At 31.8% G+C, this 27,655-nt stretch overlaps 7 protein-coding genes and 1 non-coding gene across 8 annotated transcripts in view; 3 read left to right on the top strand and 5 right to left on the bottom strand.

Moving 5' to 3' along the window:
• Positions 1-27,655, bottom strand: part of LOC125856905 (receptor-like cytosolic serine/threonine-protein kinase RBK1) — a 60,447-nt gene that overhangs the window by 12,752 nt on the left and 20,040 nt on the right. The window lies entirely within an intron of this gene.
• LOC125856955 (protein PELPK1-like) lies at positions 1,941-2,547 on the bottom strand. Its single transcript, XM_049536616.1, has one exon. The coding sequence runs from the start codon at positions 2,529-2,531 to the stop codon at positions 2,151-2,153; it is 381 nt and encodes a 126-aa protein (XP_049392573.1). The 5' UTR covers positions 2,532-2,547; the 3' UTR covers positions 1,941-2,150.
• Positions 5,689-6,304, bottom strand: LOC125856953 (protein PELPK1-like). Its single transcript, XM_049536614.1, has one exon. It carries the CDS (start codon positions 6,235-6,237, stop codon positions 5,857-5,859), a length of 381 nt encoding a protein of 126 aa, XP_049392571.1. The 5' UTR covers positions 6,238-6,304; the 3' UTR covers positions 5,689-5,856.
• Positions 6,907-7,444, top strand: LOC125856958 (protein PELPK1-like). Its single transcript, XM_049536618.1, has one exon. It carries the CDS (start codon positions 6,946-6,948, stop codon positions 7,318-7,320), a length of 375 nt encoding a protein of 124 aa, XP_049392575.1. The 5' UTR covers positions 6,907-6,945; the 3' UTR covers positions 7,321-7,444.
• On the top strand, positions 9,225-9,545 carry LOC125856159 (protein PELPK2-like). The gene has a single exon (XM_049535715.1). The coding sequence runs from the start codon at positions 9,225-9,227 to the stop codon at positions 9,543-9,545; it is 321 nt and encodes a 106-aa protein (XP_049391672.1).
• Positions 9,896-9,977, top strand: TRNAS-GCU (transfer RNA serine (anticodon GCU)). Its single transcript has one exon. It is a non-coding gene; the product is annotated as a tRNA-Ser (tRNA).
• LOC125856924 (transcription factor bHLH30-like) lies at positions 10,595-13,506 on the bottom strand. Its single transcript, XM_049536586.1, has 2 exons — positions 12,975-13,506; positions 10,595-11,327 (listed from the first exon to the last, which is right to left on the bottom strand). Exons 1-2 carry the CDS (start codon positions 13,239-13,241, stop codon positions 10,767-10,769), a joined length of 828 nt encoding a protein of 275 aa, XP_049392543.1. The 5' UTR covers positions 13,242-13,506; the 3' UTR covers positions 10,595-10,766.
• The window catches only part of LOC125856936 (very-long-chain (3R)-3-hydroxyacyl-CoA dehydratase PASTICCINO 2-like), a 124,542-nt gene continuing 118,160 nt past the window's right edge, over positions 21,274-27,655 (bottom strand). Inside the window, exons 3-10 of the mRNA XM_049536596.1 lie at positions 27,418-27,529; positions 25,942-25,960; positions 25,763-25,851; positions 25,623-25,676; positions 23,001-23,071; positions 22,154-22,235; positions 21,634-21,734; positions 21,274-21,490 (exon numbers count right to left, since the gene is read on the bottom strand). Of these exons, the coding sequence (XP_049392553.1) occupies positions 21,424-21,490; positions 21,634-21,734; positions 22,154-22,235; positions 23,001-23,071; positions 25,623-25,676; positions 25,763-25,851; positions 25,942-25,960; positions 27,418-27,529 (595 nt within the window). The 3' untranslated portion in view covers positions 21,274-21,423. The remainder of the gene's footprint in view (positions 21,491-21,633; positions 21,735-22,153; positions 22,236-23,000; positions 23,072-25,622; positions 25,677-25,762; positions 25,852-25,941; positions 25,961-27,417; positions 27,530-27,655) is intronic.

The following is a 27,655-nucleotide window of genomic DNA, read 5'->3' as shown; positions in this document are numbered from 1 at the left end:
CACATCCGATAACAACTTCTTGACATGTATGTGATTGTTATAAGGTGGAGGCTACAATTTCTTAGAAAGAAGGCAAAAATTTTAGAACATGAAATATTTTGACCAATAAGAGATACTTAAATTATGTGTTGTGACATATTAACAAAACTTTTATCAAGTTGAATACTTGACATATTAAATAAATACATAATTAAAATTGTTTGAATATTACTTTTGAAATTCACTTGATAGCAATATTTCAGCATAATGTACCTTCTACTAATAATAATTTTTGATTGAATAGGCTAACCATTCATTGGTTTGAGCTTGTATTTTTTCTCTTCAATCACTATGCAAGTTATTGCATAATGATCATCTTCTATCCATCTTAAGGAATACATAGATTGATTAGATTTCTATATAACTTTTGCAAAACATTACTCTCATTCAACAACTTCTTATTACGTATGCAAATCTTCAATTTTTGTGCAACTTATCACACACAAATTATAATGTTTTCAAAGTTCTTGTACTAATTAATTAATGAGATACATGGGCAACATACATCTCCAAGTATATATATATCGTCATAACAACTCCACATAATTTAGCATGGGACACACGTGCCCAGGACTAGTAAGGACAATACGGGCAAAGTTATGACTAAAGTCTAAACTTTCTAGTTAGTCCTAGAAAGATTGACACGTTTATGTATTTTAAAGGTCCATTAATTAACTTGAAATCCTATATAAAATTTTTGTGATCTAAAAGGTCCATTAATTAACATGTCAACTCTCGAACCAACAGTAAATGCATAATTTCATTGAAATACCATTAGAAAAGGTGTGTGTGTGGGTGGGTGGGTGGGGTGAACAGCTAATCACATTAGGAGATCTTTGCTAATTGCCTAATTAATGATGGTCAAATAACTAATCAACTCAACAATTTATAATTTTTGGTCCTCAAAAGAAATAGAGTTAATGGTAAAATAAACTATCACTTTTTGTAAATTGAGATAATCTATTGTTTTATTTCTTTGTGAGTTGAAATAGATAGTTTCTTACCTCAACTAACTTTTGTTCTCTGTACTTAGCTAAACTATCACTCAGTTTGTATTAAAAGGCAGCTCGACGTTGAGTTGGTCAAACACATGTTATTGATTGGGAACAAATATTTGGCTAACTCAACGCCGATCTGTCTTTAATACAAAGGGAGTGATAGTTTAGATAGGTAAATGAAATAATGGATAGTAGAGGTATGAAACACGCAGAGAAAATAGTAATCAGGTGTGTTTTTTAACCATTAACTCGAAGAAACAATATGCTCGTTAGAGAGCTAAAAAAAAAGTAATACTAAACTCACAAGTAGTATTCCTCTTTATATGTTCAGGTTCTTCCCTTTTAGGAAGTAGCCACAACAGAAAATCAGTAGTGGAGCCAGAATTTGAAGATTACACGTTTGAGTATTAAGATACTAGTACTTTTTAAGTTATCGGGTTCTAAATTCAATAATTTTGTACATATTCTATGAATTTCTTAAAACAAATACACATGGTTTTGACCAAAGCTACAGTTTGATCATTTGCTCATGCTATATTTGTATGGTGAGATTTATCTTCAATTAGTTAGTTTTATGTTGACTGTTAGCCTATCAAAGTTCTTCTCCGTTATACAGACTTCAAACAGGCAATGCGAGCAAGCTCATAGGAGAGTTTTACTCCCCTGCATAGTGTTTTATCTTTTCACATGGACGTGATAGTTAGGTTACAAAATCAATAATGATGATTCATTTTTTAGGAACGAAGACTAATGCACACGAAAATATATTGTTAAACTTTTTTGCTCGATTTCTTTTAGTTAATGATCGAATTAGTTTTAAAAAAATTATGTGTAATATTATCCAATTTGTTCAAAAAATACAATAAATGTTGATATTTGATATACTGGATAAATACACATGTATAACCGAAGAGAATAAACACTGCATTGCAGTAATACTAAGTCTTTTGTATGTTGATATTTGATAATCAACATACAACACTCATATATGTAATATACAAATGATAAGATATGCCGTTACAAATAAAAAAGATTAAGAGGACAAATGAAAAAAGAACAGCAAAAACATCAAATGGTAGAGATCAATGTGGTAAAGTGTTGGAAGCCGCGAGATTAGTTGGATGGAGGAGGTGAAATAGTTGGAAATGTGGGAATGTTCGGAAGTGATGGCATGTTGGGAAGAGGAATATTGGCAGGCATTGGAGGCAGAGTCATTTTTGGGACAGAGGGCAACGTAGGCAAAGATGGCAATGGTGCACTAGCTGCTGGAAGTGTTGGCAAAGATGCAACGCTTGGCAATGGTGGCAATGTGGCTGCTGTTGGTAAATTGGGAATAGTGGGTAATTGTGGCATTGTTGGCTGAGGCAACAATGGGATCGTTGGCAAGTTTGGAAGTTGCAGTAGGCTACGAGCAGCATGGCTTGTGGTGATGCTTGATAAGGAAAATAATGCTATCATCACGAAGAGGATTGAGCAATTGCTGAAAGGCGCCATTGTTGTATAATTTGCTAGATGGCTTTGATTTACAAGGAAATTATGTGGTGTTTTGAGATGATTTGAGATTAATCATCTCTATAGGGTTTATATAGTGGAAGTTCTTGAGGACTATATGCATAATTGGATGAGATGTTAGGTGTTAGTTAGCCTTCTTGAATGTTGGTTTGAGGAAATACTTATAAAGATTCATTAAGAAAAAAAAAAACTCTGTTGTATTTCAAGGTTTTGATGATACTCACAGACTATTGGGCTTGGTTCCATGGTTGAGCATGTCTACATGGTCGAATGGTGAACAACTGTAAAGGCTGCCACTCGTCCAATAGGAGAACACTAGGTTGTTTTACTCAGAGGATAATATATCCTCATTTGATAAAAACAACCTAGTCGAGACATTACACATACACACTCAAAAAGGCGATTTTTGTCTCTGAAGAACTTATGCTTTCAAGAATCTCTAGGGATCTGATAGAGTTATCAAGTGTGGGTTATTACTGGAAGCTTGTGCTGTATTGAACTTGTAAGATCCGTTTCTAAAGCTATAAAGAAACGCATTCAGTCTTAGCTGTGGTAACAAACAATGAGTATTGTTAGAGTCAACTGTGTTGTGTGTGATCGAAGTCTATATTAATTAGAGTTAGTTAATATAGTGGGCAATAGAGGTATTGCTTTGGTTCTTCTTGTAATAGAGTTATTAAAGGTGGTGAGATTAAGAGTTTAATCTATGTATGTGTATTTGGAGTCTGTATTCACTTGTTGCTTGAAAATAGTGAAAGCAGTTGATTACCCTGTGTGACAAGTCGTGGTTTTCTCCTCCCTTGAGCAAGCAAGTTTCCATGTAAAATCCCTTGTTGTTTTAGTTTTCATTTTAGCTTCTTCAACTAGCTTTAAGTCTATTACCGATCAGGTCTCTCAGCTTGGACTCGCGTATCTCATCAAACTCAATACTCTAGGAAGATTTTGTAGTGATTTATGCCATAAAAGATGAAAATTACAAAAGAAAAAGCAAAGAAACACGCAGTAGAGACTAGTAGGGTAAAATAGGTAAAAATCACGCAGTTGGAAGCCGAAAGATTAGTTGGATGGAGGAGGTGAAAGTGTTGGAATAGCTGGGATTGCAGGCATGTTGGGAAGTGAAGGCATCGAAGGCATTGGTGGCAGAGTCATCTTCGGAACAGAGGGCAATGTGGGCAGAGATGGTAATGGTGTTGCTGTTGGAAGTGTTGGCAATGGTGGCAATGCTGCAGGGAAGTTGGGAATATTAGGCAATTGTGGCAGTGTTGGTTTAGGCAACGAGGGGATCGTAGGCAAGTTGGGAAGTTGCAGTAGGCTACGAGCAGCACGACTTGTGGTGATGCTTGAAAAGGATAACAATGCTACAATCACGAAGAGGATTGAGGAATTGCTATAAGCAGCCATTGTGTCGATAATTTGATCAATTACTATTTTTTTCGCAAAAATTATGTTAGTAATGGGAGTTGCAAGTTCTGTTTTAGTTTGAGTGAGTTTGATCATTTTACTGAAGGGGTATAAATAGGGGAATCAGAAGGATTATATGACAACTCTAACTAATTTGTTAGTTCAACTTCCTAAATGTTAGTTAATTAAGGAAAATGCACAAACTTTTTGAGTCAATTATCTTATGGAAGTAGTTATTTATAGATGAAGTTTGGATCAACCATATTTATTGATTTAATAATAAATATAGCAATCAGAGATATCAGTTTTTACTACTTCCTCCGTTTCAATTTATGTGACTGCACTACGGTCATGAATGCCCCTATTTTGGGGTGGTCTTTTATTTTTGCCCCTTAAATTTGTGGTCTTTCGATAACGACAATACGCGCAAAAGTTTTGACTAAACTTTCCTTTCTAATTAGTCCCAGAAAGTTTGACACATTTATGTATTTAAAAGGTCCATTAATTAACTTGAAATCCTATATAAAAATTTTGTGATCTAAAAGGTCCATTAATTAACTTGTCAACTCTCGAACCAACAGTAAACGCATAATTTCATTGAAATACCATTAGAAAAAGGTGTGTGGGTGGGTAGGTGGGGTGAAGAGCTAATCACATTAGGAGATCTTTGCTAATTGTCTAATTAATGATGGTCAAATAACTAATCAACTCGACAATTTGTTTTTTGGTCCTCAAAAGAAATAGAGTTAATGGTAAAAAAACACACGTAAACTATCACTTTTTCGTAAATTGAGATAATCTATTGTTTTATTTCGTGAGTTGAAATAGATAGTTTCTTACCTTAACAATCTATTGTTCTCTTCATTTACCTAAACTATCACTCCATTTGTATTATAAGACACCTCAATGCTGAGTTGGTCAAATACGTGTTATTGATTGGGAACAAATATTTGGCTAACTCAGCTAAGGTGTCTTTAATACAAAGGGAGTTGTAGTTTAGATAGGTAAATGGAATAATGGATATTTGAGGTATGAAACTCGCAAAAAAATAATAGTTAATCAGGTGTGTTTTTAACCATTAACTCGAAGAAACAATATGCATGCTCGTTAGAGAGCTAAAAATAGTAATTCTAAACTCACAAGTACTATTCCTCTTTATATGTTTGGGTTCTTTCCCTTTTAGGAAGTAGTCACAACTGAAAATAAGAAGTGGAGCCAGAATTTGAAGATTATGGGTTTGAGTATTGACATACTAGTACCTTTTAAGTTATCGGGTTCTAAATTTAGTAATTTTGTACATATTCAATGAATTTCTTAAAACAAATACACATGATTTTGACCAAAGCTACGGTTTGATCATTTGCTCATGCTATATTTGTATGGTGAGATTTCTCTTCAATTAGTTAGTTTTATGTTGACTGTTAGCCTATCAAAATTCTTCTCCATTATACGGACTTCAAACAGACAATGCGAGCAAACTCATAGGAGAGTTTTACTCCCCCGCATAGTGTTTTATTTTTTCACATGGACGCAATAGTTAGGTTACAAAACTAATGCACACGAAAATATGTTGTTTTTCAATATAGTGTTAAACTTCTTTGCTCAAACTCTTTTAGTTAATGATCGAATTAGTTTTAAAAAAATTATGTGTCATGATCCAATTTCTTCGAAAAATGCAAATTAGGTTGATATTTGATATACGGATAAATACACATGTATAACGGAAGAGAATAAACACTGCATCGCAGTAATACTAAGTTTTTTTTCTGTATAATCAACACACAACACTCGTGTATATAGAGTACAAATGATAAGATGCGGCATTACAAATGAAAAAAGAACAGGAAAAACATCAAATGGTAGAGACCAATGTGGTAAGAAAGGTAAAATGTGGGAAATCGCGAGATTAGTTGGATGGAGGAGGTGAAAGTGTTGGAATTGTGGGAATGTTCGGAAGTGATGGCATGTTGGGAAGAGGAATATTGGCAGGCATTGGAGGCAGAGTCATTTTCGGGACAGAGGGCAACATAGGCAACGATGGCAATGGTGTACTAGCTGTTGGAAGTGTTGGCAAAGATGTAATGCTTGGCAATGGTGGCAATGTGGCTGCTGTTGGTAAATTGGGAATAGTGGGTAATTGTGGCATTGTTGGCTGAGGCAACGAGGGGATCGTTGGCAAGTTTGGAAGTTGCAGAAGGCTACGAGCAGCATGACTTGTGGTGATGCTTGATAAGGAAAGTAATGCTATGATCACGAATAGGATTGAGCAATTGCTAGAAGGCGCCATTGTTGTATAATTTGCTAGATGGCTTTGTTTTACAAGGAAATTATGGTGTGTTTTGACTTGATTTGAGTTTAATCATCTCTATAGGGTTTATATAGTGGAAGTTCTTTAGGACTATATGCAATAGTTGGATGAGATGTTAGGTGTTAGTTAACCTTCTTGAATGTTGATTTGAGGAAATACTTAATGTTTATACCTAACTAAACAATTAACCTTAGGAATCAACAATTGTCAAAGTAAAAGGCATATCACTTAACCATAGTTAAATGTTAAAAAAGTGTATATGCAAGACATATGTCTTACATTCATTGGTTTTGTGTAAACACCTAGTGCAAATAAACTTTCACCCATACAACGATAGGTCCATGTGAAAAAAGACTCTTCCCTTAACTTGGTTTCCTTGTTGATTATTTAACCAAATATGTTGAACTTCAAAATATTGTTGAGCAGATTAGTTATTTGAGCATTTAATTATTAGGCAAGAAAACATATTTCCTAAGTAGTTGAACAACATTGGAAGAATCAACAGAAAACAGTCACTAGTATTAGCAAAATTAAGAACAATATAGTTGTTATGCTTTCACACCAAATACCTCATACACTAATATTGTTAGTTTTTCAACAACTTTCCCTATATATAACCATTTAGAAATTGATCAAATTAAAACAGAATTTCCAACTTACAAAGCAATCTTGCAAATTACAACAAATATGGCTGCTTCTAGCAATTGCTCAATCACCCTCTTGTTGATCGTAGCATTATTGTCCTTATCAAGCATATCGACAAGTCATGCTGCTCGTAGCCTACTGCAACTTCCCAACTTGCCTACGATCCCGTCATTGCCTCAACCAACAATGCCACAGTTGCCAAATATTCCAAATTTGCCCGCAACATTGCCACCATTGCCAAGTGTAACATCTCTGCCAACACTTCCAACTGCTAATTCACCTCTACCTTCTTTGCCTAATTTGCCCTCTGTCCCGAAAATGACTCTGCCTCCAATGCCCGCGAATCCTCTGCCCAACATGCCATCACTTCCGAATATTCCTTCAATTCCAACACTTTCACCTCCTCCATCCAACTAATCTTTGTAGCTTCCAACCGCGTGATTTTATCTTTCTTACCATACTGTTCTCTACCGCGCTTTTTGTTTGCTTGTAATTTTAATCTTTTATGTGATTCTCGACAATGTACTGTATCATTTATACACTTCTGAGTGTTATACATTGATTGTCATTTGTGTTAATCCATTGCAGTGTCTATTACTGATTCATGTATGTTATTTGCCCAATATATTTTCCTAATACACGAAGATCAACGTACATACATTTTTTTGAGCAAATTTGAATATAACTGTTTTTCCGCGCACAATCAGATGTCATTGCATTTAGAGAAGTAACAGTGATTCATACTACTAAGAAAAGGGTTTAAGAAATTATGCAAAAAAAGAATTAAAATCAGCTAGTTCATAAACAGACACTCCAACTTGGTCGTCTGAGCTAGCAAGTATGTACTCTAACTTTGACAGTAACAGATCTAGACATCTCAATTGACAGCTAAACACTCCAAATCGTCCCTATTCTGTCTCGTGGACACCTGATGTTGACCTAACACATACTCTAGAGGTGTCTAGATGATCATTTTTGTAAGTTGGAGTGTTTAATTAACATAGTGGAGACGAGTTCAGGTGTTGTCTAGATGTGCACTATTATGCCAATAAAATACTCCAATATCAGTGCAAATTATATTTACTCTATTTGCAAAGTTTCAGCACGTAATTGTTGTTATTAGGACACTTTTAAGAAGGGTAAAAACTTATCTCGTATCAAGTAATTACACTAAATCAATGAATGTATAATATGCATTGGTAGATACACAACTATCATTTAACCATGGTTAGTTAATGTATATTTTCACTTCATTAAATCACTTAACTATGATAAATTGCATTGACTCGGTGTAACACCCGGTCCAGGTCAGTCTACCCCCAATTGGAGAATCAGCTCAACTCCGTCTCTACAAATTATACTGGAAAGTAGTATATTTTCATGTGCATTAGTTTAGATTCCTCAAAAGACAAAACTTGAATGATCAAATAAATTGATTTGGTAAATACATATTTGCACTTGATGTTTTCCCCTAATTAGACGATTAACTTTTATGAATCAAACAATCTGAGTGAAAATGCATATCACTTAACCATAGTTAAGTATTAAAAAGTATATATGCTAGACATATGTCTTGCATTCATTGATTTGATGTAAACACTCGATGTGATTAAATTTTTACCAATTGATTTTGTAATCTAATGATTGCTATTTGTGAAAAAAAAACTCTGAATTAAGAGTAAAACTACCAAACTTGGTTGCCCTTTTGATTGTTTAACTAAATGTGTTAAAAGACCTCAAAATATTGTTGAGCTGATTTGTTATTTGAGCATCAATTATTAGGCAAGCAAACATATCTCTTAGGTAGTTGAACAACATTGGTAGGATCAATAGACACACATTATTAACAAAATTAAAAAGAAACAATAAATAATTAGAGGTGTGGTTAAATGGTTCGGATACTTTCACCTTTAACCAAATATTTTGAGCTCAAGTTCTGGTATGAAGAAATCCTTGAAAGGGAGCGCACCCTTTAATTGGTCCTACGTAATGTGAATCTGAATTAGTCTGACTAGTATATTCCGAATACTCAATTGTCCATCAAATATGGTTGATCCAATTTTCATCTATACATAACTAGCTATTCTCACAAAAACTTATTGACTTAAAAGTTGGTGCATGTTCCTCAACCCAACATTATTTAGGAAGATTAACTAACAATAAAGTATTAAGAATTTAAAAAGCCTATGTTTCTTCACCCAACATTTCACCAAAGAACTTCCCCTATATATATACACCCTTTAGTAAATGACAAAACTCAACTCATAAACACAACTTAATTTCCTTGTGCAAACAAAACAATTTTAGAGAAAATTAACACAATGGCTGCTTCCATCAACTACTCAATTATTTTTGTGATGGTAGCATTGTTGTCCTTATCAAACATATTGACAAGTCATGGTGCTCGTAGCCTACTACAACTTCCCAACTTGCCTACGATCCCGTCATTGCCTAAGCCAACAATGCCACAATTGCCCAACTTTCCAGTCACATTGCCACCATTGCCAAGTATTGCATCTTTGCCCACATTTCCCTCTGTTGTCCCGAAAATGACACTGCCACCAATGCCAACCAGGAATCCTCTGCCTAACATGCCATCACTTCCAAACATTCCTACATTTTCACCTCCTCCATCCAACTAATATATAGTTATCTTTGCAGAGTCCATCTAGGGGTGGCAAAAATGACTTATTTATTGATTCAGTCTATTTTGATCCGCGCAAATTCAAGTCAAAATGTTCATTTGACACCCCTACCTCTATTCTACCATATTAGTAGTATTGGTTTACCTTAATTGTTCTATATGTTGTTTCCGATGTATTCGAGTTGATTTTCGAGAGTGTATCCTGTATTTTGATTGTATGTATGAGTGTAATTTTTATGTTTTGATCGTGAAACAGAGTTTGATGCAATATTATTGTTGCTACAAGTTAATTTCTGTCTACTGATTTTAATATATGATTACTTTACTAATATTTATGCCTTACAATAAGTCGCTTTGGCCGAGTGGTTAAGGCGTGTGCCTGCTAAGTACATGGGGTTTCCCCGCGAGAGTTCGAATCTCTCAGGCGACGATTTCTTTTTCTTTTGAATCTCCAATTTTTTAAATCAGCCATTATATTTTCAGAAAGGTTTGAATATTTTTAATTTTTTTTAAAAAATAATATATTTTTGGTATAATGTACACGAATAGTACTGATTAATATGATAGATTAGTAATCATGAGATCAATAATACTAAGACTAATTATACCGACATTATCTTTTATCAACTGATTGATTTGTTTATTAAATGAACGGAAAAGGCTAAAAAATGCATCAACCTATTAAAAATGGTTCAAAAACACCCCCTTCCACCTATTGGTTTAAAAATGTCCTTAACATATTTTCTAGGTTAAAAAATGTTCTTTAGTTAACAGAAATATGACATGAAATATAAATAAACAATTAATTGAATATGATGAGCTTGCGTAGTATTTGGTAGTTGGTTAGATAAAGATTGACCAAGCCAATGATACTTAGCTTGTCTTTTTGGATAATCAACCACACTGTATTAAGGTACTAAATAAACTATATTAGAACGTTAATAATACCCTCATATAAATTTCCTGATTTACTATGTATAAGCTGAAAACACTACCAAACAAAAGATTATATAAATACCAAAATTAACATACATATATATTATACCTTCCACCAAACGACTCCTAACTTAAACACAAATCCAAATATTAAAATAATCATACAAAAACCACTCAATGAAAAAGAAAAAGAAGAAGAGACAAACCAAAAAACAAAACACTTACAAACTTTTTTTCCACAATTAACATCTTTTGCTCATTATGTCCACAAATCTTTGTCTCTTTAGAGCTGTCCATTTTTGCAAACATAATTCATTGGTCCCCCTACTAAACGTGGCCTTTTATTATTTCCCAACAAATCTTGCCCCATATTTTGTGGGCCAAAATTTGCCTTGTCCATAACCACTTTTAATGCCCTTCTCAATTGCACTAATAGCCCTTCTTTGCATCCATTTTCTAACATTTCTAGCCACAAAATACACTTAATTCTTCCTCCTACTGTTGACATTTCTGCCCTTACAATTTTTCCTTCTACTGTACTCAATGCCCTTCTTAATTCCATCATAATTTCTGGCCTATCCTCACAACACATTGATGCTTTTATTATTATTGCTCCATCGTACTCCGAGTTGTTATTATCACTATTGTTATTATTACTATCGTTACAATAACTTAGGTTTAATTCATCCGATTCACTCGGAAACATTAATTTTGTCATTAATGTCGTGTGATCATCGTCGTCGTCGTTTTCCGACATTGTTGTTGTTGCTCCTAGTTCTGATGTTGTCTGCTTTAGTTCCCTTACACACCTTACTGCCTCTGCTAGTAAAGAGGCCTTGTCTGTCTGCACAATTTTTGGATGAACAAATGAAGTTAGAGAAAATGATAAATGTGGTCCTTTAGGTTTAGGGTAGGTTCAAAATAGTTTCATTTTAATATTATATATATGATAATTAATTGTGTACACACAAAATAAATGAAACCATAAACACCATAAAGTGTTATCAAATTCTAGAAACTGTAACGCAAAAATGTACTAGACATTAAACATAAACTATACTAGAAAAATATGAGTTTCCACTAAATCCTTTCCAAGCATAAGGGACCATTTTTGTCATTTTCTCAAGGTTGTTATGTAAGAGTTTGTCATCGATAATCACATACGAATCAAGAATTTGAACTTTATGTGCTCAGAATATAAAATTTTATCATAGTACATTGATTTATTGAATTTGAATATATCTATGTCGAGGATCTATATAAAGTAACATCACTATTCCATAAAAATAGAGATAAGATCATCATATACCCTGTTCTTTCATACCCTATTAATAAAACTACACTGAATATATTATTTATGGAGTTCAAATAAATACATAACTTGTACCCTACTACCGACGTTTGTCAAAACTAGCGTGTAAAAGTTGCCTTTTTGAGCGTGAAAATGTGGTATTATTTCAAGCGAGACACAATCATTATGAAAATTATTTAATAGCGACTATACTATAAGAGGTATATTTGACTAAATTGTATATTTCTTTTTATGAATTAATAGTTAATAACTTTTTTTAAGGAATAGAAAAGGCGGAGTTAGGTAATTCTCAATGGAAATTCTACAAATATGGTCACGGTGTACACAATCTTATATGATATTTCTGCCTTATGAAAATAGAAAAAATATTTTTGATAAAAGTTCGACTCAATATATATCAAATGAGGTATGAACATCATAATTAAAAGAACCTAAGATTATACCCTAAATTGCATTTAAAAAATAAAAACTTCATTCTACATATGAAACCTAGCTATCACATGTTGTTTGGTGCGTAAAAGCAAAAAAGCAAAGAGACTAGAGTATTAGGGCCTAGGGGCTTCATGATTATTGAACAGCATACATCATATTTCAAGTAAAAAATATTAGAGCAAGACATATTAATTAGTACATGCTACATATCTAGAAATAATGGTGAATACAGAATTTTTTGGGAATACTAAATATTTAATATGTATGTATAAAAAGTACTAGTAATATTTACCATACATACACAATATAATGATTCGATTAAAAATATTAAACTGACCACCTAATCTATATGGTTCCAGCTAGCACCATTGTGTAGGTGGGAACTAGAGGTGACAAAATCAAATCGATTTTTAGTAACTCACTCGACCTATCCATATTTAAACAAATTGGATTATGAAATATATATATATATATATATAAAATATTTAACCTACATACAAAATATCATATTCTGGTAAAAGATGTTCAATTAACCATCGCATGTGCGGCGCCTCTAGCGCAAAAGTGGTAAAACCTAACCATTTTTTAGCAACTCATGACTCAATCTATCTACGTTTAAACGAATTGGATTATGACCTGTTTATCAACTCAACTCGTCCATTTGTCAACTCTAAATAATATATATATATACATATAATATATAGTTGCATAAAATTATGAATCAAAAGTTGGGGAAAAAAAACTTACTTTGATAGTGTTAGGAAGTAGATTCCTAAGAGTAGCAAGATGTCCATTGATTCTTTTTCTTCTCCTTCTCTCAGCTTCACTATGACTTTTATTAGCTGCAATTGCTTTAGCTTCAGCCATTGATCTTGGACTAACACTTGAACTTTCCAAATTATTAATATTATTAAACATTTCATTTGATGATGAATTTATAATTTCTTGAAGAAAATTATTATATGAATCTGAACAAGTGTTACCTAGTTCATAAAAACTTGGAAATTGATACATTTTTTTTTTTTAAAAAAAGGTGGAATCTTGATGAAGAAAAAAAGGAAGAATATATGATGATGATATATAACAAAATAAAGATTGTTGATTAAGAGGTTTTTTTTCTGAAAAATGTTCTGAAGATTCTTTGACAAATATTCTTCACAAAAATTTTGGTCAGAGATATTGATTTGACTGAAATTTGGATTATTTTTTTTTGTTACTAAATTTTGTGAGTTTGGTTTGTGGTATGAGCAAGTGAGAAAATGAGATAAGTTTGGTTTTTTATAGTAGTTGTAGTTGTAGTAGTGTGGAAGCATAAAGCAGGAAATTGTGAAATTTTTGACAAGCTTTTTGACTCATTCAGAATTTCATTATTTTGGTTAAATGGATTAGATTTAAAAAAATATGACAATAATTTTATCAATTACGTCAAAGCTTATGTTATATAGTAAAAAGTTGTGTAAATGTTTATATTCATTCAACAGAGAAAATAATCATTTCATATCACTTTAAAGGCTCTTTAGGGTTTACTGTTTAGTACTGTACTCTCTTGCTGATTTCATTTAATAAAATTAATGTTATATTGAAGTTACAAATATACTACAACTATTTTTTGTCCTTTATGTGAGGATGATTAACTTAGCACAAAATTTCAGAAAGAAATATGTTCAAAAATTTCTAATCTAAAAAATATAAAAATATTGTTTTTTTAACTTGTGTGAGCTTATTTATATTGTTGGTTTCAAATTCAAAAATAAGAGGGGGTTACTGGTTATGGTAGATTGACTGTCAAGGTAAAACTTGTCAATTACATGAGTGAGTTTAATCAAAGTAATGAGTATTCATATAGTCGATTTCAATTTGTTTGAGAGTGAGACATAATTAATTATATCAATGTTGTTTTCCAAAAAATTGAGTTTGCAAATTCAATTTATGAGTTTTTAGAAAACAAAATTGAAAAAACTCCTAAAAACTATTTATTTGTAATTGAAATAATAGGTCAAATAGATAAACAAATACTGATTTACTTCAAATAAATGACAATTCAATACACTAACCTCATATATGCACAAGAGATATGAATAAAGATTGAATCATAAAAATCTATTGTACGCGACTTTACCCCGCTCCTTATCATCATGCCATGCATCTAGATAATCCAGAAAAAGTATATAATGAAACTTAACTATTCACAACTGCAATGACTAAAGTGCAATTTGACTTGGAATAGTAATGTTTCCACTACCTATTGTAAGACAATTATAACTTCACACACACTAAAAAAAAAGAATTACAAAAGGGGGTGAATTTTTTGGAATATTCTTTAATAAAAGAGTTCAGCCTTTTGGTTGAACTAAGTTTCTTATTGACTATAATCCATTTATATTTGATGGTCTATTTGTTCCTTGTGAGTATGTAAAAGTAATTGTGAGTATACTAAATTTACTAGACCTAAATCAAATATTTTGAGTTTTGAATTTTTTATATGAAGTCAATTTTAAAAGCAATATTTTACTTCTAATAATCTAAATTTAATTGAATCTCAATGTAGATAATGAATATCTAAGCGAAAACAAAACAAAACAAAACAAAAAACTCAAACCTAAGTTGATTACCACATATTTACAATGAATTGGAACAAATATTTTATTCTTCATTTGATAGAAGACAAATTTGAGAAAAGAATATTATCCACTGGATTGATGTAAAATTGAAAATTGAAAATTGAAAAGACTTAAAGTTACAAAAAAATTGGAAATGTCAAAGTTAATTAGCAAGAAGAGGGAGGCAAGGAAGGGAATTCACCTCTCTATATCAAAAGCATTATTTATACATTTACAAAATTTCAAATCACCTTAACATTAGGCTTTTCTATCTTATCATTCAAACGCTAGTTTTCACGATTTTTTTTTAAAAACTAGAAATAAAAAGTGAAGGCAACAAGCACTTTATTACTAATAACACAATTAAAGACGGAGCTAAAATTTCTAGAATACAAATATAATCATTAAAAAAAAATAATAATAATAATAATAAAAAAATATATATATATAAAAAATAATAAAAAATAAAAATAAAAAATAATATATATATATATATGTGTGTGTGTATTTAGAAAGAATTGATCGCTATTATTATTTTTTAAAATAGATAACTCATAATAAGTGCATAACTTGTGTCTATCCGCTGTTAAATGACTTCACTAAATAGAGTCCTAAGGGCAGTCTCTTTAAAAAGGGGCCGTATTAATTTTTATTAGCTGCATCATTCAACTCCATAGAATATCTAATTTAACAGAATACACACAATATAGATAATTATTGATACTCAATTTGTAGCGTCGATACATCACTCGACTCCTATAAGTTCAAATTTCAAATGTGACATATGTTTTGGATTCTTTTTGAATCCATTTGTCAAAAATGATAATATTAATTATTAATGATATGCATTATTTTGCAGTATTAATATATTAAAAAAAAGGTGGATAAGCATGAGTAGTTGAAGATATAAGAAAAAAGAGAGACAAAAAGTAGAAGGTAGAATATTATTTTTGGTTTCACAAAGATGTACTTTTTAAAGCTTTGACAGAACATAGAGTTTCCTAATATTCAAAAGTGCAATCATTGTCCGGCGCAGTTAATTACGCTAAAATATACCACAAAGAATAACTTGTACTCTCCTATATATATTCTATATGTGTTTCGACAACTCATAATATACTTGTATTTAGGAGTGTTCACGATTTGGATAAAAATTGATCTAAATCGAAAAATTAAATTAAATCAATAAAATAAAACTGATTTTATTTGGGTTTGGTTTGATTTGATTTTAGATTTTTGAAAATTGGTAGAATTTGGTTTGATTATGGTTTTATTCAAAAAATCGAAGAAATAACAGAACCGAACCAATAAATTATATACATATATTTTATTAATATACATACTTAATATATTATTTTTATAAACAATTTTAAAGATCTTATATATGTTTTCATTAAAATTTCTTTATACTTTACTTATTGAAAGCAAGAATGCCCAAGGTGAAAACATTTATCTTATTGATTTCATGTATATGAGTGTCTATGACAATCTTTGTGGGACTGAAAACGTTATTGTCTCTTCCTTCTAGGTCAATATAGTGAATTTTAAAGCTTTATTGATAGTAAATTCAATAATCGAAAGTTCGGTAATTTAAGTCATTCTAACTATTTTTTTATTTTGAATGGAGTGTTGTCACTTTTTTCACATTTTGAATGGATTATTAATTTCTTTTATTTTTGTGTATGGTTAATAACCGAATAACCGAACCAAACCAAATCAAACCGATAACCACCAAATAAATGTATATTATATTTGGTTTGATTTGGTTTTGATAATTTTAAAACCGATTAAGTTGGTTTGGTTTTGATTTTAACTAATAACCGATCCAAACCGAACCTGTGAATACCCCTACTTGTATCAATAAAGAGGAAAATAAAATAATTATAATATTTTAAATAAGAAAAGAAATTTATGAAGAATTAATCTAAACAATTGAGCAGGTAACTGCTTAAGCTGAAAATAACTATCAGAATATGATGTATATATATGTATACTGACTAGGAAAAGTAAATAGAAAATCCAGTTGATTACTTATGCAAACACTTCTTAATTACTGTGCTACAGAATATTCACATAAATTTTTTAAAATTTGAGTTGGAAGTGATGTAATTGAGACGAGTGTCTTTTAGAAACAACCTATCAATCTTCACGAGTCAAAGATAAGATTTGCATACAATCTATTTTTCTCAAATGCAGTGATGGACGCAAGGTTTTCATTAAGGAGTGTCAATGGTTATAGTAAATATATATATATATATATATATATATAGTCCAAATTATACCATAATCTATGTTGATAGGCAGTGGCGGACGCAAGATTTCATTAAGGGTGTCAACGATTATAGTAAAAAAATATATATATTGAGGTTAGTAGGGCTTGAACAAATGACCTCATGGAGTGTTTGCAACCACTTAACCAATAAACTAAACATTCAACTTGTTTCAAGAGGTGTCAATTCATGTATTTATATTTATTAAACTAAAATTTAACTATATATAACGTAATTTTCCAACGAAGGGGTGTCGCTCGACACCCCTAAACCAAGGGTAGGTCCGCCCCTGCTCAAACGTCATTTCCGAAATTATATCGAGTATATTATTGTTATTATTGAGCTAAAAGTATCAAATCATAACATACCATATTTCGTGTATCTAAATGAAAATTTATTAACAAGCTTTTAGAGACTATATATCTATGATATATGAACTCATTCTAGCTATATAGTATATAGTTTCTTGTATTCCCTTCTTACATTATTTTTGTTTGTTTTTGGTATTTTTGGGGTCCCAAGACATATAAGAGAAACAAAGGTAAAAAAGAAAAAAAAAAACAGCCTTTTCTTTTCTTTTATTTCTGTCTATTTCATTGTCCCTCCACTACTGAAACCATGGGGACCCAAAAAGATGTAAAAAAAAAATAAAAGAAGAAACACTGCAACTGTAAAAAATCTACAGTGTCTGTTTGACCTCATATAGTTCAATTAACATATAGTTCAAACGTCGCTATTTTTTTTTTCTATAAGGTTTAATTTAATTGTACCTAGGAAACCTTACACACCAACCTGGTTGAGGAGGGGCTCACGTCTAATTAGCTTGCTGGTATGTAATTGGTAAGGCTATAGTTTGATGGAAAGTTGGTAGCTTGTTAGGAGTTGGTTACATTTCAGCCAACAACTTAAAAATTTAGAACAATTCAAAACACTCTGAACTTGACGCAAAGTATTAGTTTCTCCTATTTGATTAACTAAACTTAGATACACCTCCGATCTGTCACATGACATAGCAAGTGATCTCAAACTCTTGTAGAAGCATAAGACTCTTAATAAATAGTCGAGAGAAGTATTGAAACACCTCTAAATTTGGTGAGAATTTAGAAGTATATTTCACTCATGTTGCAGGGGGTGTTATTTAAGTTCAGATAGTCAAGTAAAAAAGTGATTTTAATATTGTCAATAATTTGGGATGAAACTTATAATTTGGGTCGAGTTTAGTGGTGTTTTTAATACTTTTATCTAGAGTAAAATGATCAAAAATAAATCTAAATTATTGTTTTACACGAGTTTCATATATCAATTGTCTATTGTTCTCTTTACATATATATACTTAAATTATCACTTTCTTATATTAAAATACATTTTGATGTTGAATTGGCTAAATATTTATTTCCTAATCGACAATAGGTATGTGTATGCCAACTCAACATCGAAGTGTGTTTTTTGTTTAGTTACTTCTGAACCAACTAGTTAAAGTTAAAGAGATAATTATGGTTAAAAACATAATGAAGTAAAAAAAAATTGTGAGTTTGTACTTAGACTATTAAGTGTCCATAGTGTCCATGTTTTCTATTTAAATTATCACCAAATATTTATTAAAACACTTTGAGTAGTTATGATATGTAGTTTACACTCTCTGTTTTTGTTTTAAAATGGTATCAAATGGCCTTTCACACGAATTATTTAAGAGATAATAGTCAAAAACGTTTTATTTCAAAAATTATGTTTAGCCTTAAAATTCAAAGTTCAATTTGAAGTTGAATTCTAGAATTTGAAATTATCAACAAGTTTTTTTTTCACTTCAAATTATTCATGAAAATTCAAAAATAATTTTAATTATTTGTTTTTTTTACAATTTNTTTTACCCCCTGAACTATTTAATAGTGTATTTTAAAGGTATATCTGTGCCCACGTGAACACATTACCATTTATAATTTTACATTATTTTTTATGTCCACGTGGGAAAATATATATGTTTAAAATACGGTATTAAATAGTCTAGGGAGGTAATAGGTCCTCACGAAAGTTTAGTATCGCAATAGCAAATCCGACCAAAGTTGAGGTATTTTTCATACCCTTATCCCATTACTTTATTATGAATAAAGAACATCAAGAGTAATATAATACAAGTTTTAATTGAAAAGAAATGGCCGATAAAGCATAAATGATAGATAAAAATGAAAGATTCTATAGTTTTTGTTCGTTATCAATATCTGAATAAATATTCATTCATATTTTGATCAAGTTCCATATTTAGTGATAAATTTTTCTTTAACAAAGACGATATTATATTTGAGATTCAAACTCGAAAACTTTGTAGGTGCAAAAGAAGTCATTATATTGCATGATGTGTACAAAAGGAATAATTCCCCACGTTTAAAAAGCTGAGAAAACGAAAGGTGTAAACAAAGAATATGGAAAGTCTAAGAAAAGGAATTGCTTTTATTTTTTATATACTAAAGTGTTAATGTACAACTTTGATTTATATATGTGTTCATTATTCTACTAATCAGAAGTCAAACATGTTGAATATTTTTAAGTGCTTTGTCTGATTCAAAAAAATAAAAGTCAAAATTAATCTCTTGTTATTTTCAATTTTTACTCTAATATGAACACTAACATAATCACGTTATCCACGTATAAACTTTATCTTTAAGGGGGGTGCAAGTCGGTTTTGTTGGAATTTTTTCATTTACCAAATTAAATCAAATTAATTATGTTATTTTTTAAAAGAATTGATAAACCAAATCAAATTTATAGAAGTCAATTTGTTTTTATTTCAATTTTTATGGTTTTAGTTAAGCCTTTTGGGGTTCTTTTGTCGCGTTTTCAAAGACACCTCTCTTTTTAAAGAGGATTTGTGGCATGTCAAGCCTTGATAAAGTTCAATGGTATACATTGAATCTCTACAACATAAGAACATATAACTAATGCTTTCAAATATTTCTTACATTCTAGTTAGATAGAATAGCAATATAGTGCTTCAATTCTCGTGAAAATAAAAGGATATGAAATAAGTCATGATATTATGTTAAAATATAATGTTATCGACAATAAAGATTATAAAGAACTCATAAAATAAATACTGCTTTCTCTGGATCACTTTGTTCGTCACATTTTTTTGTGGCTACCATACTCTTATTTATTATTTTTAATTATTTAAAATGTTAATCTCACTTCAATAAACATCTCCTCAATTAATAAAAGAAAATTAATCTAAGCAATTATACTATTGAAGTATGTCTATGTATTCTTCACTTAGGTTTTCTAAGGTAATTAGTCAATAATTATTAATTCTAAGAATGGTTATTACTAAGAGCAAAATGAAAAGAATGTACTCAATTATATATTGTTTTTTTTAAAATGACAAATATTTTGGTAAAGACAACAAATAAAGTGGTCCGAAGGGTTAATAAATGATAATGGAAATGCATATGGTTAGATTTGAGCTTTATTTGTGTTATCAAATATCTATATACTAAAATTATAAAATTCCATGTTTTCTTTAAATGAGATAATCTTTATTTTTTGTTCTTTAACAATTGAATTTAATCAAATTTATGCAGTTCTTTAAAAACTAGAGTTAAATCTATGCATAATCTATAAAATATTATAATACAAAAATATAAACTTGTAGCGAAAGACATTAAGAGTTGGTCTTACTTTTGTTTGAGTTGTGGTATCCCTCTTAAATTTGGCAACATTAGACAAATTGTTATGTCTTGGTGGCTTGCTAAAACCAAGAATAAGATTCACAAAGTTTTCATACAATGTTTGCCTAACGATGTTATTGATTGGGAGATTTCATACATGCTCTTTAAGCTAATAATGTTTTTTGTCAAATATGAGCAAAGAGATAGTTTACCTCATCCATTTTCTTGTTCTGAAGGCTATGGTCTATGTCCTCCTCCATGTATGTTCATTTTTTGTTTCTTTATTGTTTTAGAGAATTACAAACTTTCCCCTTTTTGTTAATCTTTAACTACTTTAGCTAGTATTGTTCGGACTCTTCAATAATGTCGAGAGATCAGAGAAGCATGTTTGTTCCTCCAAAAGTATTACATTTTTGGAGATTCTGACACAAGTGCAATAATAGTTTTGGAGAGTCTGAGCAACATAACTTATGAATCCATTGTTTATAGTTCTAATGAAAATCAGTAAACTGTAAATGAATTTTCATTCAACCACTTGACATTCATCTGAGAAATGCAAATTGTTCTATTGTCTAAATTAATAAGAAAAAATTGAACAGTTGAAATACATTGATTAAGATTAAAATTGCTTGAATAAATGCAATCTCCAACAGCTACATTTTGATTGAGTCTACTCCTTTTTCGATTTGGAGAGAGCTTTCTTTCTCTGTCCGAGCATGTAACCGTACATGTGAGGACTGCCTGCAGTTACAAATATAGCAAACTAATCAAAATCTAAAACGGAAAACATCGTCATGCCATGTATCATTCTCGGATTTGTTTATGAGGAAAGATATAATATAAGGTTGAACAAAAAGAGTGTATGTATTAGGATGGATACTTGCCTGGGACATAGATACCGAGGGCAACAAGTCCTGCATAGTAGTAATCGAAAGAGAAGTTCCATTTGTTTGGCATCCTAAGAGAATACATATCCGATCCCTAGAAAAAGTAGTTTCGTTAGAAAATGCACCGTGCATATAAACAGGAAAATTAGAACTCGTGCCAAGGAGCAAAATTTCAATTACAAGAGCCGAATAAACTGAGTATATATATAGTTGCAGGAACTTATGCACAAGTGTCTCCGAGAGGCCCAAATAGAAATTATAGAGCAAGTTGGTTTTGATGTCAAGACAGAAGGAGAAGCCGGGAAAGGGTGCAATTTGGAAGGGCTATGGATACAGCAACGTTGTTGCTACTACACAAAATCATTTTGTGAAATCAAACAAGTAAAGCTATGATGGAAAATATTCAAAGGTGAAACACACTTCTCGAACTTTTCAGAAATTAATAATGTTTTTCCATATACGACTTATTTTGTAACTTTTATGAGACGAAAGAGAGAGATGTTGTTTCAGTACCTTGATGTAAGGCAGAGCGCTATATATCAAACCAACTTCACTTGTGATGCCACTAGGATACAGCAACAAGAAGGTACTATACCTGCAAGAAGAAAATCGATATCTAAACTTCATCTTTGAAATGCAAATCAAACTAAATTGTATCTGCCAGAAAAGGTATTTGCCACTACTAGAGAAGACAAAATGGCTCGAATCTGATGGGTTGTGGATTCATAATAAAGGTTTGCATTTTAGTCCCCATATATGATGCACAGGTGAAACCATCTCAATTATTCCCTCCGTTCCAATTTGTGCGACTTACTCTCCTTTTTAACCTGTTTAAAAAAGAATGACTCTTTCCTTTCTTGACAACACTTCAATTCCAACTATCCACGTGGCACGTTTAAGGACACAACCAAAGGGCAATTTGGTACATTCTACGTATTTTTAGTTTAAGAGCACAAGATTCATAAGTCTTTTTAACTTTCTTAAATTCCGTGCCAAGTCAAAACCAAACAAACAAATTGAAACGGAGGGAGTACTTTTTATTTTCTTTCCCAATTCTTGTCACTAATTTTACAATCTGTTCGTGATCATCTATAATGGCATCGTTTGTCTTCTATATAGAATAGAAGAACATAACTATTAAGATATCATTTGATAATCCCACATATGATGCACTTGTGAAAAATTTTGTTGCTCTAACGAAATGATAGTCTCATTTGTGTGGTTATTTGATAAGAAAAATAGGTTGGTCCATTTTAAATGGGTCAAAAGCAGGTTCAAGGATTTGTTAACAACAGATTACCGCCAATCCATTTATCATGCAAACTCATTTACCTGGCTCACAAAGTTAAAAGAGTCGTACCTTAGCCACAAGAGCCACGAAGGTGCAGAACCAAATGCCTCTTTTGTCCCAAAAAATGAATATCGAATGATCTGAATATTTAGTAGAGAGAATATGCCAATAATCAACATGTTGCTTAACCATGAATTGACACAAACTATCAACTTATTATTTAGATATGAGTATCATCAGTTGAGCAGTCATGAAATGACATCATTAATAACCAAAATTGGCCCTTGGTCACAGATAGAAGTTACTGGATAGCAAGAGAGTGAGAAAAATAGTTGTACAATCACTTTATGAGTTATGACATGCATCGTGCAATGACATGATGTTCCGTCTGATGTGCTCTCACAAACTTATTGAGGGAATCAGGGAAAATAAGTCTGAATTACACAATTCTCTGTTAAGTGTTAACTATATGGAGTAAGGATAATTGAGGGGCATCTTTGTTAAGGCGACTAGGTGCATAAACATTCTGCGCTCACGCAGGGTCGGAGGAAGGGCTGCACCCCCAACTCCCAAGGGGTGTGATTTAGACAACCTACTCTAGTGCAAGCAATAGTGGCTGCTTCCACAGCTCGAACTGTGATGATATAGGTCATACGGAGACAACTTAACCGTTTCACCAAGGCTCCCTTGGAGAGGTATCTCTGTTGAATTACGATAATTAAGTGGAATACTTAGGAATTAAAAAACAAATTCATCAAGCAAACCATTACCTACTGTCTACTGATATCTCCTGGTGTAGAGTATTTCTGAATAATTGAACAATCATCCATTTTAACAGTCTCACAATGCACAAGGATGCTTTAGTTGAAGTTGATTATTTCAACATTCATGTTGGCCCTTACCAATACAGAAAGGAAAAGCAAAAGATAAGGAAAGCTAAGCTAGCTTATCTATAAAAGAACAGTCTAATTTTGTAATATCATCGAGTACTAAATACATTAAGCTGCCCCCACAAAACACTCTACAATTTTTGAAACTAAGAAGAGAAATCTGGTGAGAGTAATTGAGAAAAATTTCCTGTCCAGATACCTCTCTATCCTCTTCTCTGTTATCTTCCCATTTCTCCTATCTCTTTCTCTCTTGAAAAAACTCTTGATTGACACTCTAATTGAAGAGACTGATTCTTTAGCCCAGTAGGTCTCTCATTGAGAACAAATAGGACTTGCTTAAAAATAGTAATTAGTCTTTTGACAGAATCCTCAGGAAGGATGATTGGGATGGTTAGATCCTACTTATCTCCCACCCTCCCTTCCCCACCAACCTTGAATTTGTTGCCTCAAATGGGCACATTTGAGTGTGGGTCTCATGGGAACCAACTCAGCCTCAGGTCTTTGCAGCTTCACTGGATTCCACAACATATACGGACGATAAAGGCTAATATCTATATGTTGTGTCGGTTGAAAGGTTAGTAGGTAGTAGAGTGCTATCTTGCCTATCCTTCCTTACTAGCAGTCGGAGTGTTTCTCTTGTAGTTTCTTGTCTTTCGATTTTTGTTACTATCTCTTGTACTTCAATTATCGCACTATTTTGTTGTAGTAACTGCCTTTTTTTAAGAATGTTTTGTCAAGCTTTCCTTAGTATCTGCTTTGATATGCTTTTCCTTGAGCCGAGGGTCTATCAGAAACAGACTCTCTAGTCTATACCTCCCAAGGCAGGGGTAATGTTTGCGTACACTCTACCCTCCCCAGACCCACTTGTGAGATTACATTGGGTATGTTGTTGTTGTGTCGGTTGAAACATCACAACTGAATTAAAATGAAGGCAGAAGAAGTAATCACAATTTTGATTTCAGCACTCATTGCACATGTTCATGCTAATGATGGTCTAGTACATAGTAAAGCATTACTCATGATTGTTAGTCTAAGATATTGCAAGCAAAAAGAACCAACTTATGGACTAAGATTGAGGATATTTTATCGATCTTTTAATCAATTTTTCCTAGAGATAGAAATAAATGGAAATGAAAAAAAAGCATGAGTTCTGAATAATCTATATCTTTTCATTTGTCTACCCAATAAAACTCGCTGTGTTCGTTGTTACTTCCAAACTAAGAAGTACATCCATCATAATCATTTGAGGGCCAAATCATTGAGAAATCAATCTTAACCTAAAACTATAAAAGACTAGAAAAGAATGTGGGGAAAATATTAATACGCATGGTTAATTATGAAAAAGAGGAGTTGCTCGGCTATGCGTACAATAGCATTCTGACATATAAAGAAGAAACAAAAGCAATCTTTATTCAAAAGAAAAGATTAAATGGAGTCAACGCACAGTAAACAATGTTTTCTTCATCTATATTCAGACGTATCTTTGATCTGTTTTAATTGTTATTATAATCACTGCAACAAGGTGTGGTGGAAAACAACTTCTCTACACTTGCAATTACTTGGTACCAGCATAAGTCTCAGATTTTTACTCAGTTGTTCCGTGTTCTTTTTTCTTAGTTTTCAACTAAATATAGTAAATAAAGTCTAGAAAAGCACATATCTAGCAAGAAGACTTTCTTTTACTAATAAATCAATGATCTGACCATTGCAGTTATTGTTAGGAGACTTGCAAAGTCAAGTTACTATAAATAGACATCTTAACATAAACAAAATTTGAAGCTTACAAATAAGCAAGACTCACCTCTGTTATAGACCAGCTAATCACTAGAGAACTAACAAGAATATGAGACCGAAGCTGCATCAGCAAATAAATTTGTTAGTTAAAGTACTTTTATAGTTTTATATTGTATGTAGAAATTCAAGGAAATTAACTAAGCTAACCTCAGGGAAACTCCATAGAATACCCCACGTTACATATAATCTTGAACTTATTTGTGGAAGAGTTGCTGATACTGGCGATCTTACCAAACCTAGTTAAGGGTGATGGAAAAGAATAGGTTATTACTATAGTTCAAACACTTCTCCCTGAGCTTATTTAAACTTGGGATCTAGAAACTTACCCACTAAACCATGAAGTATCTGTTTCGCGATTCATGTGGAAAAGAAAATTAACATGTTAGCATCTAATGATAATAACACCATGCAATAAACAATACTAAACCCACAGTTCTGCAACAACAATTATTTACCCAAAATTTGATTAAGAAATTCCATAAGCATATAATAAGAGAATGGAGACAGCACAAACAACCAGCTACATGTTGGTTACAGGCGGCTACACAGGGCAAGTTACATGTGAGTTGCAACTAGGACTTCTATCCAGCAACAGTAGCAGCACAAACCACTGAAACATTTTAAAACTATTTAAAAAATGACAACACACATTATTCATTAGATTTAAGTAACTACTCCCTTCATTTCAATTTGTTTGTGTTACTTTTCTTTTTAGTCCATTTCAAAAAGAATGTTACTTTCCTTTTTTGGCAACCCTTTACTTCTAACTATTTACCTGGCATGACCCAGGATTCTATTTTATCATCAATCCAATCCCCCTTTTTGTTTTTATTTTTAAAAATGAATAGATCTTTTTACTTGTATGACTTAGATATCTCGTATTTTCCTGAAAAAAGTGATTCAATTGATCGGTTTTGGTATGAGATTGATAATCCAACCTTTCATCTTAGAACATATAAGACCATAAGATTAAAGGACATTTTGGTACATTCTACGTATCTTTAGCGTAAGACCACAAGATTCAAAAGTTTTTTTTTACTTCTTAAACTCCGTGTCAAGTCAAAGCAAAACAAACAAATTGAAACAGAGGAGGTATGACATTGTTAGTCTTCAGAAGGAAAAGCATTATCATTAGATAAAGATCATACAAAAGTAGGTACCGTATTTATAGTTTATGTTTCAACCAAGCTTAATTAGTTTAAAGGGCCTGTAATAAGCAAATTAGATTTGAAAAACCAATTTTTTTTCAAGTAACAAGAGAAGCAACTTTTGGGAATTCCACAAAAAGAAAAATGAAACTTTTACCAACATTACACTTAACTGTATGTTGTGGGGATGGAGAGGTAGAGTGTCAACAACTTTCAGCCATATTCCTTCAAAAACTTGCCACATTTGACCCAACATATATGAATGAAAATATATCTATTAGGTAAAATTTCCCAAAATAGATATTCCCTCATGTGGATTAAAAATTCAATCTTTTAAGCAAATTGAATAACAAATGTCTAGAATTTCATTTATTCATCAACCTCGTATTCCAACTACCCAAAACTAATGAGAAAATAGCATTCCACTCACCACCCCCACCTTCACAAATATACCCATCTATATACAACATGATAATAACTGGGTTGAGCCAAGATTTTCATTAAGGGGCTCAAAATATGAAGCAGTAAACACAAGAAAACGCCGATGAGGGTTCAACATCAATTATATATTCATAAAAATACTAACTTGTAACCATATAATAAAAGTGTAATTTTACGTGGCTCCGCCCCTTACATAACCATGGTGGGAGTTACCTCTAAAATGGCGGCGGTTTGAGCTAAAAGCAAAGGCTTCTCTACAGCATCATAGACATGTTCATGCCCAGACTCTTTCAGAGTTTTCACAGCAAGATAAAAAACTTGAAACCTGAAATTTCCAATTAAAGATCTCAGATCTACAGTTAATTAATAATGAAAAACACATAAACTAATCAATCAATCAATCAACTATGTTCAATCCCAAAAAAAGTTCATATCTCCAAGGTACCTGAAC

The sequence above is a fragment of the Solanum stenotomum genome, chromosome 2 (genome assembly GCF_019186545.1).
Source record: "Solanum stenotomum isolate F172 chromosome 2, ASM1918654v1, whole genome shotgun sequence".
In the NCBI taxonomy this organism is placed as follows: domain Eukaryota; kingdom Viridiplantae; phylum Streptophyta; class Magnoliopsida; order Solanales; family Solanaceae; genus Solanum; species Solanum stenotomum.
Note: the sequence above shows the minus strand (reverse complement) of the source record. Positions and strands in the feature narration are given on the sequence as shown.